Genomic DNA, 13,291 nt, shown 5'->3' with positions numbered 1-13,291 from the left:
TCTTGCTGCTCCGCGCTGGGCACCGGCCCCTTGATGACTCTGAGGAGGAAGAAGAATGCCAGTGCCGCCGTAAACAGTACTGACGGGAGGAGGTATGCGCCGAAGAACTTAAGGACGACTTCCGTCGCCTCAGAACTGCTTGCCCTTGGGAGACCAGGAACGGTGCCATCTGGAGCCTTGCGGTGTTGAACCTGACTCCGAAGACCGGGATCTGCAACACGGTGAGGTGGAAGAGCCCTTCGGTGCCAGGCTCCGTGCCAGTGATCAGGTCCGGTGCCACCTTGATGAACGGCTCGGTGCTGGGGACTGGGAGCGAGAGCTGTCTCTACACTGCGAGGCGGTCCTCAAGCGGCGCTGCCTTGAATGTGTTGCCTCGGTGCTGAGGATCGGCTTGACGAGGAAGACTCGGAGCTAAGAGGGGAGCTTCCACGTTCTACCGTTGGTGACTGTCTAGCGGGAGACTTATCCCGTCGGGGGTCTCAACCAGCTACCGGGGGGACCCAGCGCGGATTTGCCCTGGGACACCAGCCCTCTCTCCCTCAGCAGAGGGGGGGCAGAGGCATGGGCAGGGCCATCAAGGCTCATGCTGCCTGACAAGCCTCCGGTGTCAACGACACCTGCAGGGGCACTCCCCCACCCCCAGGAGTCGGGGGAGGCTCCCTGCACAGAGATGCAGGCACCGGAGCTTGCTCTACAGGTCGTGGCTGGTGCATCTCAGCACTCGACCCTGCCTGTGCAGGTGGTGCAGGGGAGTGTGAGCATTCCACGCACCGCTGCCTCTTTTTTTCCCGGCACCGGAGATGTTTCCTTGCGCCGAATTGACTCCGGTGCTGGTGGTGCGCTCTGCACCGAGGAGATGCTCGGTCCCAAGGTAGAACGAGGTGGCTCGGAGGCTGGTCGGAGCGCCACTTCCATTAGAATAGCTTTCAGCTGAATGTCCCGCTCCTTTTGAGTCTGAGGCTTGAAAGCTTTGAAAATTTGGCACTTTTCCCTCCGGTGCTGCTCTCCCAAGCATTTGAGGCAGCGATCATGAGGGTCACTGATTGGAAAAGCCTTGTCACAAGCGGTACAAGGCTTAAAGCCAGGTGACTCAGGCATGGCCTTGCCACCCTAAGCCCCTAAGTGCTCCCATTAAATCCTAAACTACTCTACTTAACTATTCAACATTTAACACTACGAAACACTTAACTAACTACACACAACAAAGCTCTAACAGGGGAAGTACTTGAAAGAAGCAAGAGACGTTCCAGCAACCGTCATGGGCGGAAAGAAGGAACTGAGGGGCCGTAGGGTCGGTGGTGCCTCATATACCGCGGCATGCACGCGGTACTCCATGGGGTGCCGGAGCCGACCCTACAGGGTCTGCTAAGGGGAAAAAATTCCGGGAACCCGTGAACGGTGGCGTGCACTCACCTATATTGGAATGGATATGAGCAATCATTCGAAGTAGAGCTAACTACTAAGTATTTTGATGAGTTAAGTACTAACTACTGAGGGCTCCATCTTGGACCACGAACGGTTGAGAAGGAACTGAGACGGCTGAGTCGCACATGGCAAAAATGATGCCAGCGACACCTCAAGACAGGGACAGCACATACGCGACCCAGACAAGTACTGCTGTCAGAAATCGCTGATCAAGAACATGAGGATGTGCCAGCACCTAGAGTGGAGCACCTTGTGAAGGGAAAAGAAGATGGGGTCTCTGTTTCTTATCAGAACTGATCAATAGAAATGGCTGCAAAAGCCTGAGATTGAAAGTGCCTTTCTAGCAGGTGTTTAAATCATAGAATATTAAGGGTTAACAAGATAGTTATGGAACCTGGGCGCCAGCAGTGATGGAATGCAGAGAAAGACCTTGTAACTTAGATAAGGAAAGTTGAAAATACTGAGCTAGAAAATTCCTAGATAAACAGTTTTTTTAGTATGTATGACCATGGAAACTGTGACGTATAAAGACTTGTTTGTGTCAGCCTATAAAAGTTTTTAGAATTTTATGTTAAGAGTTGCCCCTTACATTGAAGGGACCACCTTCTTTACGCAAAGAATAAACTTTGACTTTACTAATCTGTTGTTTGGCTTATTCTGACCTATCCGCTGGGCAACGGACTTGTAAGTAAGGACCCCTGAGTTTGGGTTCTTCCACAACCTACAGGGACACTACTCAAAGAAGAACCAGGTTGACACAGCCTAAGTTCTGTCTCAGCTGCCACTGGTGATAAAAAAAAGAACCGAGGAACAATTGGGCCCACCATTTATGCCCTCAGGTGGGAATATCAAAACATGTAGGGTGCAGGTGAAGCCCCAATGGACACAACTGGTTAAAATAACCCAATCTCATGTTCATGGACCACAGGTGCACCTTGAAGTAAGACCCATGTGCAAAAAAAATCTTCAAGAAGAACATTTGGTTTGGGATAATTACACCATCCCTGTAATGTATTTAACTCCATTTTAACCCAATTTTTGTCAGAAAATTTCAATTTTGGTTTAATTAAAATTTTCATACATTAACACTACATAAGAAACTCAAACAATGCTACCATGTGACATTCCTAAAGATTTTAAGATACATAGTATTAATCTCAAATCCCATTTTAAATATATAACTTTCATGGCCAGATTCACCAGTATGCTTCAGCTGCTTTATGCCACTCTAGAGCAGCACAAAACAGCCTGAACATATTGGCTAGTTATGCTGGATTAAAGCCACTTTGTATTGCCAGATCACTGCAAAACAGCTTGAAAGTATATCCCAGTTTCTCCCTTCCTTCCTTTCCTACAAATTCCTTCCAGTTGCATCTCCCTATGCTTCCCTGTATACTTCAGTCTCCCTCATGAATCCCTATATACACCCATTCCCTAGTTTGTTGATCCCAGCTACCTTCCCTGTCGAACAGATCTGGTGAAAAGAAGTATTTAGTATTAATGGTAATTTTTGCCATTAGTTTTCATAACTTAAAGTTTAGCTGTCAGCACAGGCTGTGTATACAAGCTTCTTCAGAGCAACCTATGCTCTTTTTCCAAATGATCACCACTTCCCATTGTTCCCAATACAAGTGAGGTCATGTGCCTTTAAAGAGCATGGCCATGACAAAAACACCACAACAACAAAAACTATCAACACAATCACATAAACACACCAAGGGCTGAAGTCATAGAACAGCCAGAGTCAACATAAAAAAGAACTAATAGCACAAGTTGCTTACCACATTAGGAATAGCAAGATGCACTTCAGCTTTTAGAAAAGAAACAACTTCTTCGGATTTGTTTGCCTGAGCAAAAAAACCTGTGCGTCCAAAGGTGCTGGTGCTGAAAATACAATTGAAATACATTATATATACTCCACCATACAACTTTTAAATTATATTGCCTCCATCATTTGAGTTACTATAAAAGGAAAGTACTTCCATTAAAATTTGACATCTCTTAAATTTAGAAGTCATCTTGGAGAATTCTTATCTTGGACCTAGCCCCTGCCCTTACAGCCAGTTAGTACTTGTTTAAGTGGGATGGAAGGCTCCCCAAAATAATGAAACCTGCTCACCAAACATTTCAATCAGTTCCTTCCATAGGGTGGGAAGTGAAGTTCCCAGGATGATAAAAACTAATACTAAATGAGCAACACATGATTAAAAACATACCCAAAAGAAAAAATTAAAACAAGTTGCAAAAGAATCAAGACAAATTAATACAGACAATTTGCAAATTCTAAAATGCAATGGATAGGTGAGTGAGAATTCTGCAAGCTGATATATTTAGTGAAGCAGAAAAAAAATTAAGTAATTTCCTTCTCTCAAGATTCTATCTGTGCAGGGTACCTGTGCTAAAATTCTGGCTCTACTGAAGTGAAAGTCAAAACTCCTACTGACTGCAATGGGACCAGAATTCCACTTTGTAGCCAAAAGTGTGAGGGTTAATCTACACTAGAAGTGCTATATCAGCCTAGCTGCACCGATGCAGCTGTTCCGCTGTAGCACTTTTGGTGAAGATGTTCTATGCTGATGAGAGAACTCTCTCCCGTCGGCATAGTTACTCCACTTCTGCAAGAGGCAGAAGCTATGTCAGTGGGAAAATGTCTCCTGCCAATGTAGCACCAGTGTGGACAGCACTTAGGTTGCCGTAACTTGCGTCACTCAGGGTGGTGGCTTTTTCACATCCCTGAGTGATGTAAGTTATATCGACTTCAGCAATAGTGTAGACCTGCCTTGAGTCATGTCCCAAAAGAAAAAAATGGGTAAAGCTGCTATAAGCATAATGACAAGACACCTCTTAAACATCCAACCCAAGAAATTAGATACATTAAAGTCTCTATGAGGAGACAGTAATTAGGAAGAAAAACTACTGAAAGAGATTGGCCAAATAAAGAAAAGCACATCCTGAAAAATCTTCTTTTCTTGGCAGTGGTGGTGGGGCTTTACTGAGCACTTTGACTTCCCTACTTTGGAAATAAATGTTGGGTATGAGAAGCCTGAAGCTAGAAGCCAAATCCAAGCAATAACACTTTGTAAAAGTGTGAAGAGAGTTCGTAGGTGCTTTATATATGTCTGCAATAGGAAGATCTCTGAAGGCAGGCAGATGATTTCCAAAGTCCATTTGTCTGAGGTTCAACTCCATGCCATCGAGAAAACAAATAGTCAGTGCCCCAGAAGAAAGTGGAAGGAAAATTAACACCTGTAAGTTTAGTGTGCCCTTAGATTTGCTTCTCTGAGAGATTCAGAAAATGAACCAGACAAAGACTTCTGTTTCTGTAAATGGCTATTTCACTGAAGAACCTGTGGAGCAAGCCATAGTCTGCTATTACTGTTGGCCCTTATATGGAAAATGGAATAGGGTCTTCAATAGGAAGGTTGGTACACAAACCAGGATCAAGCAGGAGTCCTTTAGTTTCTGGAGTGAGGAGTGTCTTTTCACTGAACAATTACAGCCCTCCCAAAGGGATATCTTCCATACTTGTTGCATGAAATGGGGGTGGACCAAGCTCCTAAGCAAGTCAGCTTCCCCACAGCATCTGCTGTGGTTACAGATCTGGCCCAAATATCTGTGGATAGTTTATGCCATCTCTAGGGGGCATGTGAGATAACTTTAGTTTTGGAGTCCTAGGTCCTGCTCCAAGGATTGCATCTGCAATCCAAGAAAACCTGCAAGAAAACCTTTCTCTGGTATCTTTGCCCTGAGTATGAGCAAAAAGTTTTCCTTTGCCTATAGGAAAAAACAAGGTTACTTACCAGTAACTGTTGTTCTTCGAGATGTTTTGTTCATGTCCATTCCAATATAGGTGAATGCACGCCACCGTGCATGGGTTCCTGGAACTTTTTCCCCTTAGCAGACCCTGAAGGGTAGGCTCTGGTGCCCCCTGGAGTCCCACGCGCAAGCCACGGTATATAAGGCACCACCAACCCTACGGCCCTTCAGTCCCTTCTTTCTGCCAACTCTGACAGCGGGGATGGAGAGTGGGTGTGGAATGGACATGAGCAACACATCTCGAAGAATAACAGTTACTGGTAAATAACCCTGTTTTCTACTTCGAGTGATTGCTCATATCCATTCCAGTATAGCTGATTAAAAAGCAATACCTTGGAGGTGGGTAGGAGTTACCAGTGAGCTGCCCTCAGCACGGCTCTGCCGAATCCCGCATCCTCTCTTGCCTGTTGAACGATAGCATAGTGGAACGCGAAGGTATGCACCAACAACCAGGTGGTTGCTCTGCAGATATCCTGCAGGGACACTCTTTCCAGGAAGGCCGCAGAGGAGGCCTGGTTGAGTGCACTGTGATAACACCTGGAAGTGGCCATTCACCTGCACCAGAGCCGACCCTACGGAGTCTGCTAAGGGGTAAAAGTTCAGGAAACCCGTTCACGGTGGCCTGCACTCACCTATATTGGAATGGACATGAGCAAGCACTCGAAGGAGAACATGTATTCTCTTCTTGCTTTGTTGGCTGAGAGAGGAAGCACTTGTTTGGGTTGAGGCATTGTAAGCCACAATTTTTTCACCATCTTTTCTCAGAAAAGCAGGGATTCTTTGAACTTGGAAGCACAAAATATTTGCTTAGAGCAGTGTTTCTTAACCTGGGGTTTTAGAGGGGTCGCAAGTGCAGAGCTGGTATTGGGGGTGGCAAGAAAGGCAATTGCCTGGAGCCACAGGGGCGCCATGAAACTAAGTTACATGCCTCAGCCCCGTGGGGGTGGGACTCAGGCTTCAGGGGTACAGTAGTTTGGAAAGGTTAAGAACCACTGGCTTAGAGTGTTTGCTCACTATCTATGGATGAAGCCAGATCTGGCACTTGGCTTTGGAGTTTGAGGTCACTGTCCTAAATTCAAAGCACATGGTGTTCACATATACAGCTACTATGAAGACTGTCACCAGAATGACCCTCCTCAGCATTGAAGGAAAACCCTGGTGATTCTCATTACATAGGCCCTTCCACCATCTACCAGGCAGCCAATTTGTTGTTTCTGTCCATAGCCTTTGTTAATCTGTCTGTCCATTGTTAGAATGTGAGATATGTGAAGCAGGATCATTCTTTCTCGAATTTCTGGAAACCACCTAGTGTGTGAGTGCCACTAGAAAAAACAAACATAAAGTAATGAATTTTAAATATGTTACACTGCCAAAACCCTTTATTTTGTGTAGCTCCTATTGAAAACAGGGAGGTATATTAAAAGGCAGAAGGCTTTGGTTCATGGAAAAAGGATATGTAGCATCTCTTGGTACTAGAAGAAAAGAATTATAATCAATGAATATAAATGCTTTTTTCCCTTAGTGCTCCATATAAATTCTTGGTAACAAAGATAAAGAAACTAAATGGGTTTTCATAATACTACCTCAGTATTACTGTCTAAATTGCTTTAATGAAGTAATACTTCACTTGCAACTTACGTTGAAACAAACATTCTCTTTTTTAGAGTATCCAAAGATAGTCGAGTGGCTTTCAACAGACTGTCAAGTAACTGATGGCTGAAATATGCAATTACCTCTTTACATTCCTGCAACAAATAAAAATATTTAGATGCTGTACATATATAATCCAAAGTATAAAAGAAATGAAAAGGAAGTAAATTGGAGAAGGTAAAATATAGGGGAAAAATCTGAGTCATTCAATGAAGTTTTGTTTTTTTAAAAAAAATGAATCTCTCTCATTTTAGTGATTTTAAATAATTTACCTGTCTTTTTAATTCCTTCCACAGTGCCTACACCATGGGAAATGCTCCCCGCAGCCAGAAATGGTGTGTTTATGTCCCCCCTTACACCATCTGAGAACCAAAGATTAATTACAGGGGAGCTTAGATGATACCCAACAAAGTCCTCAAAGGTTCTGGATCCATACTGCTTATTGAAATGTGATTCAGTATCTTTTTATAAATTTTATTTTAAACGTTTAAACGAAAGTAAAATCAAGAAAACCAATCAAAGCTAAGCTGCTAATATTAATATCAAACTAAAAATGGAACATTACAACAATCAAAATCAAATCAATAAATTAGATTTTATATTGGATTGGAATTTAATAATCAAATTAAATGAAATTAATACAAAAAAATCAATACTTATACACTGTAAAGATGATTCTACAACGATAGCTTAACAGTTGGTTATAAATCCCAACTAAAGATTTTTAACAAAGACAATCAAATCTTTGGTTTAAAGCAGGTTCAGAGTTTAATATTGAAAGCAAATGGTTTAAATTTCTAAAACAGAATCTGAGAAGCCAATTACAATGCTTCTTTCTTAGAATTCTATTCTTATGTGAATATGTGAACTTTTTCTTCCTTCTCCCCAACAGAGATATTATAATACAGATTAACAAAACAATCTTGAAAAGCAGAAGTTTAGGCAACTCTTAGTTACCAGAAATTGCCAATAATGTAAGGTCTACCAGGACTTTTAAACATAGAACAAACTATAATGAATAATTTTATGAGACAATATTTAGGGCTGTTTAAACCTGGGGATCTTTCCTTTTTCGTGCCTTCCCCATGTGTTCTTTATGGGTAGTCAGACACACATGCTTGTATGTATTACACTTTTACACCCTAAAATTAAAGAATATAAAAAGTTGGGATGATTCTTCACTAAAAAAATAGAAAGAGGAAAAATAAGATACTTAAGAAACAGAGGGTTGCAAACTCTTCAGCTCTCATAGTCTTCTGATATCTTGTAGAGTAAGAGCTGGAACTACAGTCAAGGAGTCAGACAGTAATGTTCTGCTTGCACAATGCTTCTCACTACCAGACCTTCTTCAGATGCAGAGAGATTGGTCAAAGGCTACCATAACCTGTTTGTTGATGTTGTGACTTCCTCTCCACAAGGTCTTGGAGATTCTGGAACATCTTCATGTGACTTATTGACCCCAAAAAATTGACTTCTCGGGCTAATCCTTGATTCTTATGGTTTGCAAATTTTGCTTATGCCACCTTGCAGCACCTCTCTCCAAGCTATTTGAACTAATCAGGTGCAAGGCCTTCCAGCCATGGAAGTTGATCTAATCAGGTTCCAATTAGGTCAAACTTAGACTTGGAAAAGTCTCACTTAAATCAGCAATTTTAAAAATATTTGGTGTTTTGCATATCAACTGACATCTGTGAACATCCAAAATATCAAAAATATAGATTCATGAGACCACTTTTGAGAAAACTGTCATTGTCTTATCTGAGTGAAAGACCTGAGATGACATTGTGTCAATAGTTTACAGAATGTTCATCATAAAAATCCTACAATAGCTAACTGTGACAGAGTGCTGGGCAGCAACCCCTTAGCCAGCGCTCTGTCACGCCAGCCCTAATTAAGTGAGGTAAATTGGAGCGGGCTAGATATTCCTGTACCTGATTCGTGAATGGGAAGCAGCTGTCAGCCTAATTAGCCAGGAGCTATAAATGCCCCAGCGATGGAAATGGGGACTAGAGGGGAGGGAAGAAGCCAGAGAGTAAAAGGTAAGCAGAAGCTTTGCCTGCCTGCCTGCAGAAGCTGAGAAGTCCCTGAGGTAGCTAGCCTAAGTTGTGTACAGTAAGAAGGTGGTAGGACTGCATGCTGTAAATAAACTGGACTGGTGATTCCTGAACTGGATGGTTTCTGAGTGGTTGGTGAGCGAGGAGAAGGTAGGGGCAGAGGAGCCCCTGGTGGCATATGGCTACACTAACTGAAATAGAACTCTAGCAACAATCAATCATTAAATATTCATCCATCAGCAAGATTTAAAATAAGTTTGAATAAACTTATGATCAGTTGTCAGTTTCATCACCTTCAGTTCCTTCTCAAAAATAGGGGATTTATAATAATATTTCTACTTGGAAACTGGTCTGTAAATCAAACAGCGTGAAGTCCAGAATCTTGATCTTGATAAAAAAAGATACTTTAAATCCCATCAAGATGAAACCCACTTAAAACAAACAAACTAATTTATATAACATCTGCATTCCCACATAAGATACTACTCTCACAGGCACACTAGCCCTTTTACCCAGCACAAAGGGGCCAGAGGGACAGGGTGAGGCTCTCACTCCAGATTTCTTGTTTTCTTTCTCCAAGCCCATATGCTAGCTTCCCCAGCCTGGACGCTTGAGGTACTATAGCCACACTGAGATCCCACACATTCTGCCATAGTTAATACACAAAAAAACTAAAGAACTAAAAATGATAATTAAAAACGCTTGTCAGAACAGGAGAAAATGTGTATTTAAATAAAAAATGTAAAGTTTTCTAAAAACATTTTCTCTCACTCATCCTTCAGATTCCATCAAACCAAACTAAAAAAGTAGCTTCCATGCTCTTTCACTGAAGCTTAGAACAACTTTGATTATGCACAGGATGGATTCTGATGGAGCAGCATTTACATGGTTGGAGAATTACAGGTAAAGAAACTAATTTTACCTTCCTGTCATGTTGCAGTCTGGTACTATGTGAGTCTAATAGTGATAGGAAATATCAAACAGTAAAATTATCACCCAAAAAGAGAGGGAAGGAATAAAATAGAGAACCTCCTCCCACAAACAATGATGGGCCAAATTACAAAGGGCAATTTTGTTTTTACTTTTTAGTTTTAAAAAAAAATCATCTTTCCTTGCAGGATACCAAGAAAGATCGGATAACTTTTTGTCCAAATACTATGTGGATGAGCTTAAAGCATCTTTGCTGTACATAGCAAAAAAACTGCATAGTAAAGAAAGAGTCATTGCATGGTATATCACAGTGTAAGATGCTCTGTGCTACTCTGCCCATGAACAAACCAAATAATTGACTGAGGAAGCCCTTTTGGTTATGAGAAGTCTTCACTGGACAATTTGGAGGCCTAAAAAATAGCTTTCTGGTAGCTTACCAGTAATTGATGTTCTTAGAGATGTGTTGCTCATGTCCATTCCACTATAGGCAAATGCACAACACCGTTCCCGGAACTTTTTCCCCTTAGCAAATCCCATAGGGCTGGCTCTGATACCGCCTGGAGTCCAGCACAAATGTGCGGTATATGAGGCACTGCTGCCCCTACGGCCCCTCAGTCTCTTCTTTCTGCCAACTCCAGCAGCGGGGACAAGGGTGGGTTGTGGAATGGACATGAGCAACAGATCTGGAAGAACATCAGTTACTGGTAAGTAACCTTCTATTCTTCTTCGAGTGATTGCTCATGTTCATTCCACTACAGGTGACTAACAAGCAATACCTTGGAAGTGGGTAGGAGTTACCGGTGAGCTGCCCTCAGCACAGCTCAGCCAAATCCCGCGTCCTCTCTCACCTGCTGGACGATGGCGTAGTGGGATGTGAAGATATGCACCGATGACCAGGAGGCAGCTCTGCAGATGTCCTGCAGGGGCACTCTATCCAGGAAGGCTGCAGAGGAGGCCTGAGCTCTGGTTGAGTGGGCTGTGATGACTCCTGGAAGTGGCATCTTCGCCTGCTCGTAGCAAAACTTGATGCAGGATGTGATCCAGGAGGAGATGCACTAGGTGGAGACAGGTGATCCTTTCGTCCTGTCTGTCACTGTGACAAACAGCTGTGTCGATTTCCGGAACGGCTTTATCCTCTCGATGTAGTAGGCCAGGGCTTGTCTCATGACCAGCGAATGCCATCTTCGCTCCTATTCTGAACTGTGTGGTTAGGGAAAAAAACAGGGAGAAAAATATCTTGGTTATAATGAAATTGAGAAACCACCTTGGGCAGGAAGGCTGGATGCGGCCTCAACTGCACCTTATCCTTATAGAATACTGTATAAGGGGGCTCCGAGGTCAAGGCCCTAATCTTGGAGACCCTCCTAGCTGAGGTAATAGCCACCAGGAAGGATACCTTCAATAAAAGGATGAGCAGAGGGCATGAAGCCATGGGCTCAAAGGGGGGCCCCATGAGTCTCGAGAGGACCAGGTTGAGATCCCAGGGAGGCACTGGGTCACAGACCTGCGGATAAAGCCTCTCCACCCTCTTGAGGAACCTGACTCACATGGGATGGGAGAACAAGGATCTCCCCTCTAGCGGCTGATGGAAGGCCGAAATGGCTGCCAGGTGAACCCTCAGGAAGGCCAACGCCAGACCCTGGAGCTTTAGCTGAAGCAGGTACTCCTGGATCACCTGAATAGGAGAGAGGTTTGGCGGAATACCCCAGGACTCCGCCCAGCAGGTAAACTGGTTCCACTTAGCCCGATACATGATCGGTGTTGAAGGTTTTCTGCGCCCAGCAGAACTTGTTGGACCTGCGCTGAGCAGGCTCTTTCTCCCTATGTCAGCACAGAGCCTGCAGGCTGTGAGGTGCAGGGAGTCCAGGTCTGGGTGCAACAGTCGACCATGGTCCTGGGAGAGAAGGTCGTGCTGTCTCGGGAGCTCCAGGGGCGGGGCGATCGAAAAGTCCAACAGCGTGCTGAACCAATGCTGCCCCGGCCAGGCCGGAATGATAAGTATAACATCCGTCCTGTCCCTGTTTATTTTCAGCAGGACCTTGGGCAGGAGCGGAATGGGAGGAAATGCGTACATGAGTGTCCCCATCCAGTCGACAAGGAGTGCATTGTAAATTGACCCAGTCTCACAATCCCAGAGCGAGCAGAACCTCGGACACTTCTTGTTCCAGACCGACGTGAATAGGTCCAGTTGGGGAATGCCCCACTTCTGGAAGATCATAGTCACGACCTCCGGGTGCAACAACCAGTCGTGGCAGGGTAGAAACGACCTACTGAGGCGATCCGCCTCATCATTCCTCACTCCTGGGAGGTGAGAGGCAGTCAGGTGGAAATCATGCCTCACGGCAAAGTTCCACAGGTGGATGGCTTCCTTGCAGAGGGCCGAGGAGCAAGCTACCCCCTGCCTATTTATGTAAAACATGGCTGGGGTGTTGTCCGTCAGCACCTGCAGCACTCTGCCTGCCAGGAAACGGAGAAACACCTTGCACGCCAGGCAAATGGCCCTCAGCTCCTTCATGTCAATGTGTAGGTGCCTCTCCTCCCCCAACGAGACCCCCTGAGTGTTTAGGTTGGCTCTGATGTGGGCTCCCCATCCTACATCCAAAGCATCGGAGATTTGGGTGACTGACAGGTCCAGTTCCCTGAACAGAATGCCCTTCATCACTGCCTTGGAAGTCCGCTACCAGGTTAGGGAGGCTAAGACAGGCAGGGGAACTGTAACCACCCAGTCCAACAGGTGTCTGCTCGGCACATATTCCAACGTCAACCATGCCTGAAGCGGTCTGAGCCTCAGGTGAGTCAGTCTCACTACATACGTGCAGGCCGCCATGTGGCCTAACAGCTGTAGGCAGTGCCTGGCTGTTGTCGTGGGACATTGGTACAGCTGGGAGACGATAGAGACCATCGCCTCGAAACGTGGCTGAGGCAGGAAGGTTCTGGCTTGGGAAGCGTCCAGGGTGGTCCCAATGAATTCTATACATTGCACTGGGGTTAGTGTGGACTTCTGCTTGTTTATGAGCAGTCCCACTCTGCTGCACATGGAGCAAGTAAGGGTCATGCTCTCCTGCACTTGGGACCTGGACCTGCCCCTGATCAGCCAATCGTCCAGGTAAGGAAGACTTGTACACCTTTTCGTCTCAGGTGGGCAGCCACTACCGCCATGCATTTGGTGAATAACCTTGGAGCCGAAGATAGGCCGAAGGGGAGGGCCGTAAAATGGTAGTGGGAGCCAGCCACCGTGAAACGGAGGATACGTCTGTGGCTGGGAAGGATGGATACATGAAAGTATGCGTCCTTGAGGTTGAGGGTGGCATACCAGTCTCCTGGATGCAGGGAAGGGATTATGGAGGCTAGGGAGACCATGTGAAACCTGAGTCGTTTGACATATTTGTTTAGATGATGCAGGTCTAATATGGGTC

The 13,291-nt window shown here is 44.8% G+C and overlaps 1 protein-coding gene across 1 annotated transcript in view; it reads right to left on the bottom strand.

The window, feature by feature from the left end:
- The window catches only part of DNAH8 (dynein axonemal heavy chain 8), a 563,218-nt gene that overhangs the window by 345,264 nt on the left and 204,663 nt on the right, over positions 1-13,291 (bottom strand). The window contains exons 24-25 of the mRNA XM_067565373.1: positions 6,880-6,986; positions 3,207-3,303 (exon numbers count right to left, since the gene is read on the bottom strand). Coding sequence (XP_067421474.1) covers positions 3,207-3,303; positions 6,880-6,986 — 204 coding nt within the window. The remainder of the gene's footprint in view (positions 1-3,206; positions 3,304-6,879; positions 6,987-13,291) is intronic.

This window comes from Emydura macquarii, unplaced genomic scaffold (assembly GCF_026122565.2).
Source record: "Emydura macquarii macquarii isolate MOO-44397 ecotype Brisbane River unplaced genomic scaffold, CSIRO-AGI_Emac_v2 contig_2676, whole genome shotgun sequence".
Classification (NCBI taxonomy): domain Eukaryota; kingdom Metazoa; phylum Chordata; order Testudines; family Chelidae; genus Emydura; species Emydura macquarii.
Note: the sequence above shows the minus strand (reverse complement) of the source record. Positions and strands in the feature narration are given on the sequence as shown.